We start from the raw sequence: 19,415 nt of genomic DNA, 5'->3' as shown, positions 1-19,415 counted from the left end.
AATAACCTGGTATACGGTATACCGCCCAAGCTTAAATGATAGACATATGGAGAGAGGGATAGAGTTGAGAAAGGGAGAGATGGAGGGTTGGACAGAGATAGACCAGGGTGTAAAGAGTTAGGGTGGGAGAGGGAGAGGTGTGGGATATACAGGGTGATGTCCCTCAGTCCAGCTGCCATTCTGTTCACATCTCACTCCCCGCCTGTTTGTCATGATAAAGGTCATACGCCACAGCTTCCAAAGTGGCAGACCGGTTGCTTGAAGGTTGAATGCGAAGGGTGAACGTGAGGTGCATGCCTCCCCGACAGCGGGAGCTAATGGCTTAATGGATGCAGGGTTGCCCTTGCATTTGCTTACACGTGTTTGCGCCGCTGAAGACCCACAAAGCCTGTCAGTTTGGCGAGGTTACAGTGTAAGCAAACATACATCACACTCCACCAAGCACCCGTACATAACCACTCAAGACGAGACTGTAATTGCTTTGCACACACACACCCCACCCTCTGCCGCCCATTAGAGCACAGTATACAGGAGTTGATTAGAAGTGCCTAGCCTCAGACAAAGGACAGTAAGCTGAGGCTACCGTGGAAGACTTTACACATCTGAATAATACTACTGATGTCCATCTGGGGCCCCTTGGGGCCTGAGTAACAAAGACATCAATTATTGAAGATATTATCCCCCGATCCTTACCAGCAGACTGAAAACAACGCCACCACTAAAACACACGTATTTCTCCCCTGTTGAGTTCTGAGTCATTCACACAACCTTCATTAACGAGCAAGGAGAATATCAAGGTTTTCATAATGGTGATGAAATGTTCTCTGGACTGTCTGGATGTGTTTGACAAGGTTACCTAGCAGAGAATATGGTTTCGTATTGATGTGGTCTGGTCTCTTTTTGATGTTTATGGGCCTTGTCCCTGTAAAAAACACATTTAGATGGTGCTCTGAATTAGTCCAGTCTAACTCTGTCCTGTGGATTTACACTTTATCCATTTACTTACTAGCTTAATGATACCAAATTGGGTCACAAGAACACATCCTGGTTTAAAAGATTGTTTGAAATATGAAATAGCTACATGATCTGTCAGAATAAGGCAAACATTAAAAATGTAAATGTTTACTAGAGCTCAAGGCATCAAGATTACAGCTAACAAACAGCACTGGAATCCTCAGACCTCTTTCCCTCCCCCTCCCTTCCCTCCTCACTCTCTCTCAATGTGGCAGCGTTGGCAGTTGGCACGTCGCGTGGCAGTTAAACCTGCAACTGTGTCCTCGTCCCTGTCCTCCCGGGCAGACAAGGTGATCACACCCTTGGGCGGTGTAGTAACACTTGTCAAAACAGAGCTGGCCGGCCCCTTTAGAGCCACGGAGAGGAGGGCTTCCTTTAATCAGAAAGGATTAGGACTCCTGTAATGGCCCTGTCAGGTAGTAAACCTGCTGGCTGGCACGTTCTCCGCTGTTGGACAAGATCTCTCCTCACTTGATCTCCACACTTTAGGAGGGTTTAACTGCAGACAACGGAGGGGACGACGACGACAGTGGTATAGGGTTACTCTGTAGGGCAATGCTGAGAATAGTGAACCTCACAGAAGTAGGATTTAATTTGATCATTCTTTTGTTGCTGAGCATTTTCCTGCACCACAGGAAATGCAGATGAGCTTCATAATTTGCATAAATTCACAGAAAACCAACATGGTTATATTAACAGTTTAGCACTTTTCATGTAGCCTGATTGTGGCCAACTAATAGCCTATCCACAATCAAGCAACATTATGAACTAAACTTTCAAATCCTATTGCTGCAGGATTATTTTGCTGTGACAATATAGGTAAAATTAAGATCCTACATCTGTATATGCATCTGCATATTGATTCCCACAAATATATTTATTCATCTTTATCATATTTGGCATTGAAATACACTGAGTATACAAAAGACTGGCCAAGTGAATCCAGGTGAAGGCTATGATCCCTTATTGTTGTCACTTGTTAAATCCACTTCAATCAGTATAGATGAAGGGGAGGAGACAGGTTAAAGAAGGATTTTTAAGCCTTGAGACAATTGAGACACGGACTGTGTATGTGTGCAATTCAGAAGGTGAAAGGGCAAGACAAAAGATTTAAGTGGCTTTGAACAGGGTACGGTAGTAGGTGCCAGGCACAACGGTTTGTGTCAAGAACTACGATGCTGCTGGGTTCTTCCACACTCAACAGTTTCCCATGTGTATCAAGAATGGTCCACCACCCAAAGGACATCCAGCCAACTTGATACAACCGTGGGAAGCATTGGAGTCAACACGGGCCAGCATCCGGCATGCACACCTAGTAGTGTCCATACCCCGACATATAGAACCCAACAGTGGAGGTTTCATAATAGCCATAAAACCTAGTGGTCAAACAGGGAAATGGTTGCAATGGAAAAACGATTGGAACCATTTCCCTGTTTGACCACTAGGTTGTATGGGTATTATGACTCATACTGTGGTACACCCTAAAGGCTGTTCTGAGGGCAAAAGGGGGAGGTGCAACTCAATATTAGGAAGGTGTTCCTAATGTTTGGTATAGTCTGTGTTTTTGCTCCAAGCAAGTTCTTAAACTAGTAGAACTCTTCCAATTGAAACAGAGGGGCAAAGCAATAGGAATATTAACTAGACTTAAGTTATTTTGTCTGGCCTTGAGGAGGGCGCCAGGGGTGGGTCATATAATAAAAGGGAACATAAAATGAAGGTTTCATTATTGATATCCTGGAAATTAGATTTGTGGGGGGGAAGATGCCATCAGTGCTGGGGGCAAGGGGGTAGCGAATGGACTTTTTTTCTTGACCTTTTCTCTAGGTAATAAGGAAGGACATGCTATATCCAGGATTTATCCACTGACTTTGTTCTATTTATATTTTTTTATGAAGAGATTCCTACGTTTGATACACTGCACATTAATTTCATTACCCTTAAAGGATATCACTGTCAAAGGGGTGGCAGGTAGCCTAGTGGTTAGAGCGTTGGACTTGTAACCGAAAGGTTGCAAGATCGAATCCTTGAGCCGACAAGGTAAAATTCGTTGTTCTGCCGTTAACCTGCAGTTAACCTGTTCCTAGGCCATCATTGAAAATAAGAACTTGTTCTTAACTGACTTGCCTAGTAAAATAAAAAGTGTGTCATTTGTTATTGCACTACACAAGCCAGTGTCAGAAAGTCCATCTTTTATTTTATGCATGCGTAACCGTCATCAGAGGATGTTTGATAAAAGCAGCAACTCAAAACCTAGCCGGTCACATTCAGGCATTGAATAGAACCTCAATCAATGTCACCTCTTTGTGATGATAAGATTAAGATTTTCACAACTAAAATTGCTCCATCTATAAGCTAATAGCCAGTGTGAAAAGGGGAGGAGGAGGAGATGAAAACGAGGAAGAGGAAGGAGATAGAGGGAGACTCACAGCTTTCAAGCTGCATGGTACAGGTCTGAATATCCATGGGGAAATTCTTTAAGTCCATAGGGCAGGACAGGATGAGAGTCAGCCTGAGATAGAAAGAGAGAAGGGCAGCTTTAGGTTAAAGGTAAAGGGCAAAGGAGAGCGTAAAAGAAGAGAATTATAACATACAGAGAGAAATGAAGACAGAGGCAAGGAGGACAGCTGCAAAGGTCACCAAAGGTGCTTCACAGGGCAGACATTTGATTAAAACTCACCTAATGCTTCGACGGTGGACAGTTTTACGACCTATCCCAAGATGAACTCTGTACTATACATTATGGCATGAATTGTGAGCGTTATCAAAAAAGGCAAATTGCAAAGGATGCCGTGAGTTACAACGCCATTTGGTTACAATAGCAAACTAATTGGTAGACACATCCTTCCCTATATTTATTGAGGCGCTGATGCATTGAGCCTTCAAGGAGCCGCGGGGAAGAGAAGTAACTATTAAGGAGTTTGAGTTAAGAGAAGCCGTGTAATTACCTGCTGTAATGCATTGCCCAGAGGACAGACGAGAGGCACCAGCGCTATGCTGCTCGCAGCAGGAGCCCCATCGCTATCGTGCTGCGATGACGTGAAATTCCAGGCTCAAAAATATCCCCCACAAATACACTGACGAATGAGCCTCCGAAGTTTCTTTGTGTCCTCGGTTTCAGAGAGGTAGCTACTAAAATGCCTTTTGGACTACTGTGTGATTGTTAGCGAATAAATCTGCCATTGTAACCAATATGGTATGCCTAACTGCATGTTTTTCAATTCCTTTCATGGGGTCATGAATGTTGATGAAGGAGTGATAGATCAACTCACAGCAGTGTTTGGTTTTGATTGTGGGACTAATATATTGGTATCAAAGTTAATGTGATGAATAACTCACTCGGTCCCCCTGTGGCCACAGACAGAAGCATCTTGAATAACTCACTTGCTCCCCCTGTGGCCACAGACAGAATTGTTTCTGCTCACCTGATGCTATACAGTACACTCCCATCTTGGAAGATCCGCAGCAGTTTGTTGTCAGTGGTGACCTCATGAAAGTTAGCCCCCTTCTCGTTAGCGAAGAAAAGGTCAGGCTTCCAGATGGAGTCCAACATGGAAGGATCCAGGTCCAAGGAGTCGTCTGGGTACTCCTGGTAAGCCAAGCGGGGATCGTTCCACTTTTGCCGTAGGAACACATTGAGCCTGTAGTCCTGTGGATTGACCAATACATTTAGTAATCGTCTCTTTCTCAATGAATCTTTCCTAGATTCCTCGCATTCTCTTTCTTCGCCACCTCCTCAAAAATACACTGGAAAAAAGGTCAGAGGGGATGGATTTGGAACTTCTCCTGGAATGCGGTTGAGAAGGAGGCGAGGAGGTAGGACGTCAGGAATTGTGGAAGATGAATCGAGATTGAGACATAGTAGTTTGAGACAGTGTGTCATACCTTGTCACACACTATAGGAGGCAATTAATGAAGTGATACCATTGCCAGGTTTCAATTCTTCAATTAGCTTGTTCGGTTCATGATCGTCTGTCTCTGATGTAAAGTAGGAAGTCTGATTCAATGAATAACCTTTACTGTTGTTAATTATAGCCAAGACAATGCAACATTTTAATTAGTTCTTTGAAAAGTAGGGTGTATTTATAGAAAGTAGAAAGTAGTGTGAATCTATGTAGTTTAGGGTTACGCTGAAGGAATTAGGAGTCATGCAGGAGTAATTAACATTTTGTCCATTTGTAAAGGGGGAAATCACAGACAATAACCTAGAATACTTAGTGCAGAATGAAGTACCAGATTCTGGGTTAATCTAAGTTCTGTTCAGTGCCTGTTGAAATGACAAAAATATGCTTTGTGGGAAGCAAAATCAATGAATAACTACTTTGAAATTTGGTTAATTCCACAAAAAGTTCACGTCCTCATTTAGTCACAGGAGTTATTCAAGTGAATCATTTAAGTTAATGCTCATGGTATTGAAAGACTCAGCTGTGTCTGTCTCCTCCGGCAGTTCATAACGGTCTGTCTCTGTTCCCATGAGGTACCACAAATAAACTAAGGGCAGCACAACACATTTATCACAATAAACACTAGGCCTTTACCACATCGTCCAGTGACATCACTAGTGTCCTCTGTCCACACTGACCTAACCTGGGGTCCAGCCCTCTGTGCCAAAAGAGCCTTTAACAACTACAATCTACTGACCAAGCACTTTCCCTCTTGTATTGGACAGGCTTACAGGGAGAGATTCTTTCGCACTTCTTCCCATTTCACTCTTTTTTCCCTCCAATTTTTCATTTTAATTGCAGAGTGGACAGTTCATTATCAGAACATCACTGACCCACTGGTCTCTGAAGGTTGCTCTGATAGGCTCCAGGAAATAAAGGGAGAGAGGTGAGGGAATTGATCCAATACTGAGCAGGCCAAAGGGTAGGAATTAACAGGGTATTGTATAAGCTGGAGGAGATCATTTAGATTTCTCTTTCTTCAATTCAGGGATTTAGCTAGTGTATACCTGCTCAAATATGCTCCTTATCACGGTCATTCATGATTACAAAGCAATGAGACTGCCTTAGGGTTATCATGCTACCTGGATAATTATGGTATTTTGTATAAAGTGCATATTCATTTACATTTTTTATTTCACCTTTCTTTATACAGGTTTGTCTCTCTGAGACCCGTTCAAGATTGCAGCAGTCAGCAACACATTCAATTATTAGCTTAAAACAGTTTCTTATTCCAGGATGTTAATTCACTGTGGAAATTCAAGTTGGTCAGTTGACTCACCATAGTAGTTTCCGTGATGGACCCAAAGCTGTTGATGAAAATATTGCAGGTGACATTCACAGGCGGACCTGAAGAAATGATAAAAAGACAATCCATCACTCCTTATATGGAAGAGTCCTTTCAACTGTTTGACCTGCTGTGTAAAAGTTTGTGAGAGATCATTTTGAAATCTTTGAATGACACTGAGGGTTATTGTATGTACAGGAAGTGGTGAGTGTCTTGCTGTTAACTCTCTGATGTGGAGCAAGTATGAAATAGCCACTCAGTGGCCAGTTTATTATGTACACTGGTGTACCAGCTGGTTGGTGTGTTTACGGACAATTCAATCGCTCCCTATCCCAATCTGTTGTCCCCACATCCTGGGGACTTCAGGAAACAGCAGAGTGAGCACCCCTCAATCCACATCGAAGGGACAGCATTGGAGAAGGTGGAAAGTTTTAAGTTCCTAGGCGTACACGTCACAGACAAACTGAAATGGTCCACCCACACAGACAGTGTGGTGAAGAAGGCGCAACAGCGCCTCTTCAACCTCAGGAGGCTGAAGAAATTTGTCTTGTCACCCAAAACCCTGACAAACTTTTACAGATGCACAATCGAGAGCATCCTGTCGGGCTGTAACACAGCCTGGTACGGCAACTGCACGCAAGGCTCAAGAGCCTTGGTGCGGTCTGCACAACGCATCACTGGACACCTACAGCACACCTCCAGCATCCAATGTCACAGGAAGGCCAAAAAGATCATCAAGGACAATAACCATCGAAGTCACTGCTTGTTCACACCGCTACCATCCTGAAGACAAGGTCAGTACAGGTGAATCAAAGCTAGGACCAAGAGACTGAAAAACAGCTTCTATCTCAAGGCCATCAGACTGCTAAACAACAATCACTAACTCAGAGAGGCTGCTGCCTACACTGAGACCCAATCACTGGCCACTTTAATAAATGGATCACTAGTCATGCTACTTTAAATAATTCCACTTGAATAATGTTTACACATCTTACATTACTCATATCATATGTAAATACTGTATTTTCTACCATCTACTGCACCTTGCCTATGCCGCTCGGCCATCGCTCGTCCATATATTTATATGTACATATTCTCATTCACCACTTTAGATTTGTGTGTATTAGGTAGTTGTTGTGGAATTGTTAGATTACTTTCTAGATATTACTGCACTGTCGGAAGTAGAAGCACAAGCATTTCGCTACACTCGCATTAACATCTGCTAACCATGTGTATGTGACAAATTTGATTTACACCACCCCGTTCATGAAATGGTTTGCTATGGAAAGTAGGCAGACCGGCAATGAGGCATTCAGTTACGGTTTGATTGAACGTTAGCATGGACAAATGAGTTCACTTTCCTTGCTTTGTCAAACACCATCATGAATCTAGCAAAGAAGTTGTATTTAGTTTCATAGCACAAACGTTTGTTAGCACGTTTCTTACACTGGCTTTAGCCATGGAGGGAGCAGGCCTGCCCAGGCAAGTGCAGGGCGTTGCCTAGCAACATGTGCCTCAGAGGGAGACAGTGTCTGCACAGCACAACGGATTCCCGTGATTTGTGAATATTTCTGGCCGAGCAGCTAGCGTGACAGCTAAAATGGCGTCGAAAAAATATGATTACAGCTATTAGGGAGAAGTATCTAACAAAATAATGACATTATAGCATTCAGTAATCAAAATGTTTTCATATAATAGAAATCTGGGTACATTTATGGATAGAATTCAAACTTTAAGCAGTTCTATGCTTCCTATATACTTCTACAGGCAAGTCCTATTTGGCGTTTTATTAAAAACAGTGGCTGTCCGCTTGCATTCATTCTGTGAAGTTTCAGTGTTTTTTTATGGGAGCTGTGGCCCACTTCTGAAAATACTTAAGGTACCTTTGAAGTTGGGTCTGATGCGGGCGTCATAGCCAGACCTTTTCCCCATGAGCTTGTCCAGGAAGTCAGACGGGGACTGCGAGGAGGGGACTGTCCTACTAGAGGACTTTATCTCCTCCTTACAGGAGCCCGGTCTGAGGAAGAACAAAAACAAACACATAAAGAGGGGGAGAGAGAAGCAAGAGTTAGAGAAACTTCAAATTGGCATCAGTGGAATACATAATGAGAGAAAATAAACTTTTACACGGCCGCCTCCGAAAACCCATCGTTTGTCACATGATGTTCAGTACATAGTGTTCAATAGACCCTAACTACAGTGAGGTGGCGAAAGGGGAAAGGTACATCCACATCCAACCCCTGCACTCCCCCTTTCAGTGTGTAATCCAGCCTGGCTTAGCAGCAGTGGGGCTTGACAGATTGATGGCTCAATTGAAATGCTGTGAATGTCACACCAGGGGAGGAAGGCTTTGATTCCAGCTCCAGCATGGCTCAGTCTGCCACTGACAGGCCCAACAGGCCAAGGAGAGAAAGAGAGCGATAGAGAGAGAGGGGGAGAGAGCAGTTCCGGAGCCCAAGGGCCCTGGCTTGTGTGATGGATCTCTCCTGGCTGGCATGCCGCTGATTTTGCACGATGCTTTTGATGCAATTGTTAGCGGATCAGTCACGATGTGTAACCTGGTGCGCTGTGCAACCTGGGCTGTGAAGAGGCTCCCTCTCTGCTCTGTGTAACCTGGTGCCCTGTGTAACCTGTGATGGATCTCTCCTGGCTGGCATGCCGCTGATTTTGCACGATGCTTTTGATGCAATTGTTAGCGGATCAGTCACGATCCTGGCTCCCTCTTGTGAACTATGGAAGGCTATCCCACCCCAGGCCCCTCCCCCAGGCTCCCTGTGTGCTGTCTGCCCTGTGTAACCTGGGCTGTGAAGAGGCTCCCTGTCTGCTCTGTGTAACCTGGTGCCCTGTGTAACCTGGGCTGTGAAGAGGCTCCCTGTCTGCTCTGTGTAACCTGGTGCCCTGTGTAACCTGGGCTGTGAAGTGGCTCCCTCTCTGCTCTGTGTAACCTGGTGCCCTGTGTAACCTGGTGCCCTGTGTAACCTGGTGCTCTGTGTAACCTGGGCTGTGAAGTGGCTCCCTCTCTGCTCTGTGTAACCTGGTGCCCAGTGTAACCTGGTGCCCAGTGTAACCTGGTGCCCAGTGTAACCTGGGCTGTGAAGAGGCTCCCTCTCTGCTCTGTGTAACCTGGTGCCCTGTGTAACCTGGTGCCCAGTGTAACCTGGTGCCCAGTGTAACCTGGTGCCCAGTGTAACCTGGGCTATGAAGAGGCTCCCTGTCTGCTCTGTGTAACCTGGTTCCCAGTGTAACCTGGGCTGTAACCTGAAGTGGCTCCCTCTCTGCTCTGGTTCCCAGTAACCTGGTTCCCAGTGTAACCTGGGCTATGAAGAGGCTCCCTCTCTGCTCTGTGTAACCTGGTTCCCAGTGTAACCTGGGCTGTGAAGTGGCTCCCTCTCTGCTCTGTGTAACCTGGTTCCCAGTGTAACCTGGGCTATGAAGAGGCTCCCTCTCTGCTCTGTGTAACCTGGGCTATGAAGAGGCTCCCTCTCTGCCCTGTGTAACCTGGTTCCCAGTGTAACCTGGTTCCCAGTGTAACCTGGGCTATGAAGAGGCTCCCTCTCTGCCCTGTGTAACCTGGTTCCCAGTGTAACCTGGGCTGTGAAGAGGCTCCCTCTCTGCTCTGTGTAACCTGGTGCCCTGTGTAACCTGGTGCCCAGTGTAACCTGGTGCCCAGTGTAACCTGGTGCCCAGTGTAACCTGGGCTATGAAGAGGCTCCCTGTCTGCTCTGTGTAACCTGGGCTGTGAAGTGGCTCCCTCTCTGCTCTGTGTAACCTGGTTCCCAGTGTAACCTGGTGCCCAGTGTAACCTGGTGCCCAGTGTAACCTGGGCTATGAAGAGGCTCCCTGTCTGCTCTGTGTAACCTGGGCTATGAAGAGGCTCCCTCTCTGCTCTGTGTAACCTGGTGTGCTGTGTAACCTGGGCTGTGAAGTGGCTCCCTCTCTGCTCTGTGTAACCTGGTGCCCAGTGTAACCTGGTGCCCTGTGTAACCTGGTGCCCAGTGTAACCTGGTGCCCAGTGTAACCTGGGCTATGAAGAGGCTCCCTGTCTGCTCTGTGTAACCTGGTGCCCAGTGTAACCTGGGCTATGAAGAGGCTCCCTCTCTGCTCTGTGTAACCTGGTGCCCAGTGTAACCTGGGCTGTGAAGAGGCTCCCTGTCTGCCCTGTGTAACCTGGGCTGTGAAGTGGCTCCCTCTCTGCTCTGTGTAACCTGGTGTGCTGTGTAACCTGGGCTGTGAAGTGGCTCCCTCTCTGCTCTGTGTAACCTGGTGCCCAGTGTAACCTGGTGCCCAGTGTAACCTGGTGCCCAGTGTAACCTGGTGCCCAGTGTAACCTGGGCTATGAAGAGGCTCCCTGTCTGCTCTGTGTAACCTGGTGCCCAGTGTAACCTGGGCTGTGAAGAGGCTCCCTCTCTGCTCTGTGTAACCTGGTGCCCTGTGTAACCTGGGCTATGAAGAGGCTCCCTCTCTGCTCTGTGTAACCTGGTGCCCTGTGTAACCTGGGCTATGAAGAGGCTCCCTGTCTGCTCTGTGTAACCTGGTGCCCTGTGTAACCTGGGCTGTGAAGAGGCTCCCTCTCTGCTCTGTGTAACCTGGTGCCCTGTGTAACCTGGGCTATGAAGAGGCTCCCTCTCTGCTCTGTGTAACCTGGTTCCCAGTGTAACCTGGGCTATGAAGAGGCTCCCTCTCTGCTCTGTGTAACCTGGTGCCCAGTGTAACCTGGGCTGTGAAGAGGCTCCCTCTCTGCTCTGTGTAACCTGGTGCCCTGTGTAACCTGGGCTATGAAGAGGCTCCCTGTCTGCTCTGTGTAACCTGGTGCCCTGTGTAACCTGGGCTGTGAAGAGGCTCCCTGTCTGCTCTGTGTAACCTGGTGCCCTGTGTAACCTGGGCTGTGAAGAGGCTCCCTGTCTGCTCTGTGTAACCTGGTGCCCAGTGTAACCTGGGCTATGAAGAGGCTCCCTGTCTGCTCTGTGTAACCTGGTGCCCTGTGTAACCTGGGCTATGAAGAGGCTCCCTCTCTGCTCTGTGTAACCTGGTGCCCTGTGTAACCTGGGCTGTGAAGAGGGTCTCTGTGTGATCTGGTGCCCAGTGTAACCTGGTGCCCAGTATAACCTGGTGCAATGTGTAACCTGGGCTGTGAAGGGGCTCCCTGTGTGCCATCTGCCCAGTGTAACCTGGTGCCCAGTGTAGCCTGGTGCCCTGTGTAGCCTGGTGCCCTGTGTAGCCTGGTGCCCTGTGTAGCCTGGTGCCCTGTGTAGCCTGGGTGGTGAAGGTTCCAGACAGATCACAAGGTTTCTGAACTGTACTCATCTGCTGAGTCCCATACACTCTTGTTCGAACCCCGGTCTCCTACGTGCCAAGACTGTGTTAGCCTAATGAGCTAAAGCCAAGGCATTTTCTTGAGAAACTAGCACACAAGTTCAGGTCTCAGGCAAGGTTACATATCCAAATATCATGGTTCAACAAACCACCACCTCCATTTCAGAAGCACTGGCGCATTTGATGTGTATAGAGTTGCGTATGAGAAAAATAATGAAACCCAACATGCGTTGGCCAGCTACACAGGCAAACACCTCGAAAAGCCACAACACTGACTCCATTCAATCCTGGAAGAGCCCCCAAATCTGATGAAACCGGGTAGCAAACTTAGCTACATAGATATGATTGTCATTTTTTTTTTTACATGATTGGGATGCTCTGGTGTTTCTGATGACTAAATTTAAACAGGAAATAAAATGGTTTAAAAGCCTTGAATAGTATCACAAATCCCTCACTCAAACGTTGCTGTGATGTGTTTAATAAGATGATGCCTGCACAAAAAAACATGCATTTTTAATGACAGATGAGAGCTAAACCTCTGATTTGGGGTCTCCTTGGATGTCTGACTAAAGTTCACTTTCTCCACCCTCCATTGAAAATCAATCATCAACTATATACCCCTGAGGATTCTACTGAGCTACATCTCAGTCTCTCTTACTGCGGGAACGTTCCTGAATTCCCCCTAGTCTTTGGTTCATCTGCTGTTGAATGAAGTTTACAGTTGATGCTACTGCATTGATGCACCTTCCATCTCTTTTACTCTCGGTTATGGCCACAGAGACACACACACACACACACACACACACACACACACACACACACACAACGTTGTATTGGTAACCTGAATAGAATTCTATCCAGTAAATATATGTTTAATTTCTATCTGCTGTGAGACCAAGCTCCAAATTAAATTTCCAAAGACAAAAGCAATCTGATTTTCTTGACAAGTTTGAAATAGCGATTTCCTCTGAGCTGCAAATTTGCGACTCGATCTCGCCTCGAGCGTTAAAAAACTAAATAGCTGTGACAGTTCTCTTCAGACTTCAAGAAATATTGACACATGAGAAACTGGTCTCCTTAAATACAATTGCGAAGGTGTTGGCATGGATTTCTGGGTGATTGTGACAGGCAGGCAGGAAGGTGACTGAGGACAATTACGTGAAAACCGAACAAATCTCCATAGGGTGTCCATTTTATGACGCCCATGTCAGTTAAGCCGCAAAAGGGTTCAGGGGAGTTGGGGAAACTTCTTTAATTCACATTCTCGCTCAAGACGGAGTGAGCCGAGAGCATAAGCCAACCTACTTCCCTCCCATATACTGTATCAGCGAGGCAATGCTCTCGAAACAAAGCTATTAGGCAAGACATACTTTTGAGAGAATGAGTGAATTTCAGCCTAGAATCGTGGAGCTGTCTTTAGGTGACTCATTATGTGCCTGGTAATACTAATAAGCACTGAGGACAGTTCAGTTTGAGATGTCTCCTCGGTGCTGGCACCCCGTGTATAAAGAAAAGTTATCAGTACTCATTGTGAATCTATAATTACGTGATTTACTTTTCTATTATTTCTCTATTTTCTCTCTCTGTATTCTTGGGAAGCTCCCATAAGTCAGCATTTCACTGATAGTCTACACCTGTTGTTTACAAAGCATGTGACAAATACAATTGAAATGTTATTGTTTTTAAAGCTGTTACTTTAATAAGCAGTTAGAATTTTGACTTCGGGACTGAGAATATATTTATTTGGACCGCCCAACCCACCCGGTACATACTGACTGCTAATTATAATAAGCTAACTTTCAAAGACATAAAAATTAAAAGAGAGTGGTCCTCGAGTTTGGATCCTTCCCAACATTATATAGGCTTCCTTCAGTCCACAACAGTTCAGCAGTTCTTCGGTCCTGTTTGTAATGGTCTGCAGCCCTCTTTCATGTGAATCTTGAATCTTTACCCATGTGCCCTTGAAAGCTGTGGGATTCCTATGCATCCCCTTAGGCTTTACAGTACACCAACTCTCCATCAACCCTAACGCATTTCTAATCTGAGTCTTGCCTACACTGTCCTGCGTCGTCAAGGGTAAAAAATGACCCGACGTTGAATGTAAATTGTAGAACTATCTGACAGAGGTTGTGGCCTCCATCAAGTCTGTATTGCTTGCATCTTTAGGTCAGTGGTGATGGCTCGACAGAGCAGCAGGAGCCTGTTAAATAAAACGAGGGTCTCTTCCTAAATCACTGAGATGCAAGTTGGGGACATTGAATGACCTTTTCAGGCCTTCTCTACATCTTGTCTGATCTCTGTATCCACATCGGAGCATGTCCAAGAATATCTATCAACTAGGATTTCCTTATCTCTCTCCGTCCCTCCTCACAGAAGGCTTGTATTTTCTGTGTATCAGATTCCTGTAATGTGGTTAGTTTATTATTGACTTTCAGACAAATAACTAAATTTGGTCAACAATGTGTTTTGAAACAGAGGTTAAATTGTTGCCATATTTCTTGAAATGATAAACAAAGAGAGACACAGTGACTTGTAACTGCTCTGCCGTTGGAGAGGAGAAGAAGAAAATCTATATTTCTGCCATAGATCAAATGCAATTGGAAACCTCAAAGCTGTGGGATTGGGCAAACCTTGAACAGTGCTGTTACCAAATACAACAGGAGAATTGCATAACAACTCAACAGCTTTTCAGAATGCATTTTGGTGAGAAAAAAAATCCTGTAAAACATCCTCGTCACTGAATTTTACATGCAGAAATTTAGCATGAATCGTTAGTTTCAATTTTTTACATCTCTCTTCGAGCAACAACCGAGACCAATGAACGCATAGCGAGAATGTCATTTTCTCAAGATGGCTTCATGCCATGTGACTAGTGTATTCATGCCATGTGACTAGTGTATTCATGCCATGTGACTAGTGTATTCATGCCATGTGACTAGTGTATTCATGCCATGTGAATAGTGTATTCATGCCATGTGACTAGTGTATTCATGCCATGTGACTAGTGTATTCATGCCATGTGACTAGTGTATTCATGCCATGTGACTAGTGTATTCATGCCATGTGCCTAGTGTATTCATGCCATGTGACTAGTGTATTCATGCCATGTGACTGACCATGTGAATAGTGTATTCATGCCATGTGCCTAGTGTATTCATGCCATGTGACTAGTGTATTCATGCCATGTACCTAGTGTATTCATGCCATGTGACTAGTGTATTCATGCCATGTGCCTAGTGTATTCATGCCATGTGACTAGTGTATTCATGCCATGTGCCAAGTGTATTCATGCCATGTGACTAGTGTATTCATGCCATGTGACTAGTGTATTCATGCCATGTGACTAGTGTATTCATGCCATGTGCCTAGTGTATTCATGCCATGTGACTAGTGTATTCATGCCGTGTGACTAGTGTGTTCATGCCGTGTGACTAGTGTATTCATGCCATGTGACTAGTGTATTCATGCCATGTGACTAGTGTATTCATGCCGTGTGACTAGTGTATTCATGCCGTGTGACTAGTGTATTCATGCCATGTGACTAGTGTATTCATGCCATGTGACTAGTGTATTCATGCCGTGTGACTAGTGTATTCATGCCATGTGACTAGTGTATTCATGCCATGTACCTAGTGTATTCATGCCATGTGACTAGTGTATTCATGTCATGTGACTAGTGTATTCATGCCATGTGACTAGTGTATTCATGCCATGTGACTAGTGTATTCATGCCATGTGACTAGTGTATTCATGCCATGTACTAGTGTATTCATGCCATGCCAAGTGTATTCATGATGTGACTAGTGTATTCATGCCATGTGACTGTGTATTCATGCCATGTGTATGTATTCATGCCATGTGACTAGTGTATTCATGCCATGTGCCAAGTGTATTCATGCCATGTGCCAAGTGTATTCATGCCATGTGCCTAGTGTATTCATGCCATGTGACTAGTGTATTCATGCCATGTACTAGTGTATTCATGCCATGTGACTAGTGTATTCATGCCATGTGACTAGTGTATTCATGCCATGTACCTAGTGTATTCATGCCATGTACCTAGTGTATTCATGCCATGTACCTAGTGTATTCATGCCATGTACCTAGTGTATTCATGCCATGTACCTAGTGTATTCATGCCATGTACCTAGTGTATTCATGCCATGTGACTAGTGTATTCATACCATGTGCCTAGTGTATTCATGCCATGTGACTGTGTATTCTAGTGTATTCATGCCATGTGACTAGTGTATTCATGCCATGTGCCTAGTGTATTCATGCCATGTGATTCATGCCATGTGTGTATTCATGCCATGTGACTAGTGTATTCATGCCATGTGACCTAGTGTATTCATGCCATGTACCTAGTGTATTCATGCCATGTACCTAGTGTATTCATGCCATGTACCTAGTGATTCATGCCATGTGTGTATTCATGCCATGTACCTAGTGTATTCATGCCATGTACCTAGTGTATTCATGCCATGTACCTAGTGTATTCATGCCATGTGTGTATTCATGCCATGTACCTAGTGTATTCATGCCATGTGCCAAGTGTATTCATACCATGTGACTAGTGTATTCATGCCATGTGACTAGTGTATTCATGCCATGTACCTAGTGTATTCATGCCATGTGCCAAGTGTATTCATGCCATGTGACTAGTGTATTCATGCCATGTGCCAAGTGTATTCAACTCCCTGTCTTGAATGTCAGTTTTTGTTTAGCATCAAAGATGCAACTGCATAGTACTAATTCAGAATGAATGTGATATTTAACTTTGTCAGAAAACCACAGGACCAATATTTCCCATTTCATTAAGGGAGGCGAGTGTGTGTATCTTCATCTTGTGTTGATTGTGTCGACCCAGTGTAATATGCTGACAGTCTGGTTTGAGAACGAAGCACTGTGTCGACTTCTGTCAGCCCTGTCAGGAGCAGTGAGTGTACGGTCGGCACAGCAACAACATTTGACAGTCCTGTAACTATTGGAAACATGTTTGGAGGCCTCCCTTTGTTGCTTTTCAAGCTTTCATCAATTCTTGATTTGACAGTATTAATTCATTTCTTATGTCAGTCATTAAAGGCTCACAGTAAAAGATTTTGCTCATGGGCGTAGGGAGTTTATTTTAGGTACCACAACTTGTTCTGAGTTTGAAGTGGCCATGTTCACCGTCATTGTTCTTCTGTTGACTATGCAAGTCATATGGGGCTGGAGCCTTCTGCTAATTTGGGGAGTTTATCTCCAGTGAGCTTTTGCAGCCAAATATCTTACAATGCTTCCAAGACAGTCCAGCCTTCTGCCTCACTTAGCTAAAGGTTTTCTGACATTTGGAGCACCATTGAACAGCTTTATACAGTAGCATGTCTTCTACCTCCATACATAATGCACTGTTTTCTCTTTCTCCCATCAACTCAAGGCTTGGATTTATGAGGCTATAATCTTCATGAGGAGTTGTAAGGCAACCAGTAAGGCCGAGGTAAAGCAAGAGAGACAGCTAACAACACTATATAATATATCATGTGAACATTCACTACAATGCAGGGACAATGAGAAGATGCAACTGAAAGTGAAAGAGAACAGAACAGACAAGTCAGGAGTTGTAGAACAATAATACAATGCATTGAACTGCATTGTATTAAATATATATAAACTGGAGGAAGGGGGGAAGGGTGTCTGGGTCAGTGTTTAGGGCACCAACTCTTCTCTCCACAGGCATCATTGGACCCCTAGGAGTCTATGAAACACACTTCTATACTTCTTCTTTCACCACATTAAAGCTATAGCCGACACGGTTAGCGTGGACAGTCTTAAATAATACATCCTCGCCTCTTGACCTACCTTAATGCAAGTCTCAAACTATTTTACTCAATGTTACTTTTACTCGGTTATTGAAAAAAGGAACTGGCACATTTGACCTCACTCTGCTCTTCTTCTTGGAGTCGAGGAAAAATTATACAAAATATAACATTGAATTTCATAAATGTTAGAATAAAGTGTGTACTAAGTATATTAAGCACGTCTAAAAATCACTTTTAGAATATTTATGAAATACACATGGTTATATTTGGTAACACGTACATTTTTCCTTCACTCCAACCCCATTCGATGCATTGAATGGAGCAATGTCTACATAAGGGTGCAAATGAAATAAAAAATAAAACTCCCAAAAGCTCAGACGAAGGCCTTAAGGCCGATTCGTAAAGCTTAATAAAGAACAGTGATACTAGCAAGAGCAGAGTGCGGGCTTCTCTTCTCTCATGTTACTTAAGCATTGTTGAAATTATTTTGCCTTACAAGAAGCAAATTGGCAGCGCCTCTGTGTAGAATTCACCAAATTAGATTCATTTTAATTAGACCGAGCCCATATTCAGCGCATGAATTGCAAACATATGCTGCCAATTGCTTTTTATTAGTGAGCCCAGTGATCAGATCAATTCGGAATAGTGGCCCCGCCGTTCCTTGGATTTAGCACGCATCACGGGAAATCAGAGTCATTTAGACAGCCATGCGTTTTGTGTTATTAGCATAATGGGAGATGGAACAAAACAGGCCCTTCCACCTGTTGGAATATGCATTTTTAATTTCCCCTAGCTTGGAAATTGTCCTTTAAATCTACTCAAGCTTTCAATTTTTCTCTCAGACAAAGGCCACCAATTTATGACAATTTTGCGTGCATGACTAAATCACTTTGGATAAAAGTGTCTGCTGAATGGCATATATACTATCATCTTCATCATCATCACAGGGCTCTACAGTGAGTGAAATACAGAGTATTTCACTCACATTTGCCCCTAAAATTAGATATGTGCGAACAGGAAAAATGATTTACGAGCACAGTGTGCAAGTACTTGACAGGTGACCGTTTATTTACTCACTACTTAACAGATAAAGCGGGAAATAAAGAATGCACTCTTTTGTATTCTGCCATTTTCTCTCAGACATTGTTTGAGGAGCTGTTCTCACTTAGCCCCCCCTGCAAAGGAATGACCTGATCCTCCCCCAAGCCATGTCACAGTTGAGGAAGACAGTGACCAGACTGGAAGCACTCAAGCTTAGGGCAAAGGCAGGAGGCATGCTGGAGAAGATCAAGACCATGCATGCTCAGTAGCAGGGTGATGAGAGGAGATTCCAGGTGTTAGGATGAGAGCTTATTAGGATGTAAGATAAATCAATGATTAAGACAGATTCTCAGTGTGAAAATCAATGTATCTGTTGCTCAATAGAAGAATTTGAGGATAAGGAGGGAAATGCAGTGTAGAAGTCTTTAAAAAAAATGTTTATGGGAGACCGACAAATGGTCAGACATTTCATTGCATGTTGGTGTGTATGCGTGTTATTTATTAAACTGAATTAAACTGAAGGGAAATCTGAAAGGCTTCACAGACCTCACCAATCCCCAGCTGAAGCAGCAGATAGAGGCGTTCATCAACATGGGCGTGGTGGATGATCTCAAAGCCAGGTTTGGTGGTTTGCTGAAGGATGAGGGTGTCCAGAACACAGTGGAGACGTTCAGAGTGATAAACCCTGACACATGGCCAGAAGACCAGGCCAGCCTTTTCACCTTTGGCGATGATGGCGTGGCAGACCTGACGAGGCATTTCAAGGAGCCTCTAGAGAGGTAAGAATTTATTTGACACTGCATTGCCATATGAGACAATGTTATGTTTGCATATTTGCAAACTCACTTGCTCTGTTCAAACCTGCAGATTGGGGTGCAACATGGCTGCAATCAACTATGAGTGTCAGGGACTGAAAATCCTGGGCAGCCACAATGTCAAGGACAAGTCCTACAGTGGCCTGTGGGACAAAGGACCCCTACAGGCACGATTACAATGTAGACTAACAGTCCCGAGTGGTTA

General features: G+C 44.5%; 1 protein-coding gene across 2 annotated transcripts in view; it reads right to left on the bottom strand.

Annotated features, from left to right (window-relative positions):
- Window positions 1-19,415, bottom strand: part of glra4a (glycine receptor, alpha 4a) — a 73,460-nt gene that overhangs the window by 7,894 nt on the left and 46,151 nt on the right. For both annotated transcript variants that reach the window (XM_024383200.1, XM_024383201.1), the window contains exons 2-5: window positions 8,124-8,257; window positions 6,235-6,302; window positions 4,437-4,660; window positions 3,441-3,523 (exon numbers count right to left, since the gene is read on the bottom strand). In XM_024383200.1, the coding sequence (XP_024238968.1) occupies window positions 3,441-3,523; window positions 4,437-4,660; window positions 6,235-6,302; window positions 8,124-8,257 (509 nt within the window). The remainder of the gene's footprint in view (window positions 1-3,440; window positions 3,524-4,436; window positions 4,661-6,234; window positions 6,303-8,123; window positions 8,258-19,415) is intronic.

Source organism: Oncorhynchus tshawytscha, linkage group LG21 (genome assembly GCF_018296145.1).
Source record: "Oncorhynchus tshawytscha isolate Ot180627B linkage group LG21, Otsh_v2.0, whole genome shotgun sequence".
NCBI classification, from domain to species: domain Eukaryota; kingdom Metazoa; phylum Chordata; class Actinopteri; order Salmoniformes; family Salmonidae; genus Oncorhynchus; species Oncorhynchus tshawytscha.
The sequence above is the reverse complement of the archived record's forward strand: the minus strand, read 5'-3'. Positions and strand labels throughout refer to the sequence as shown.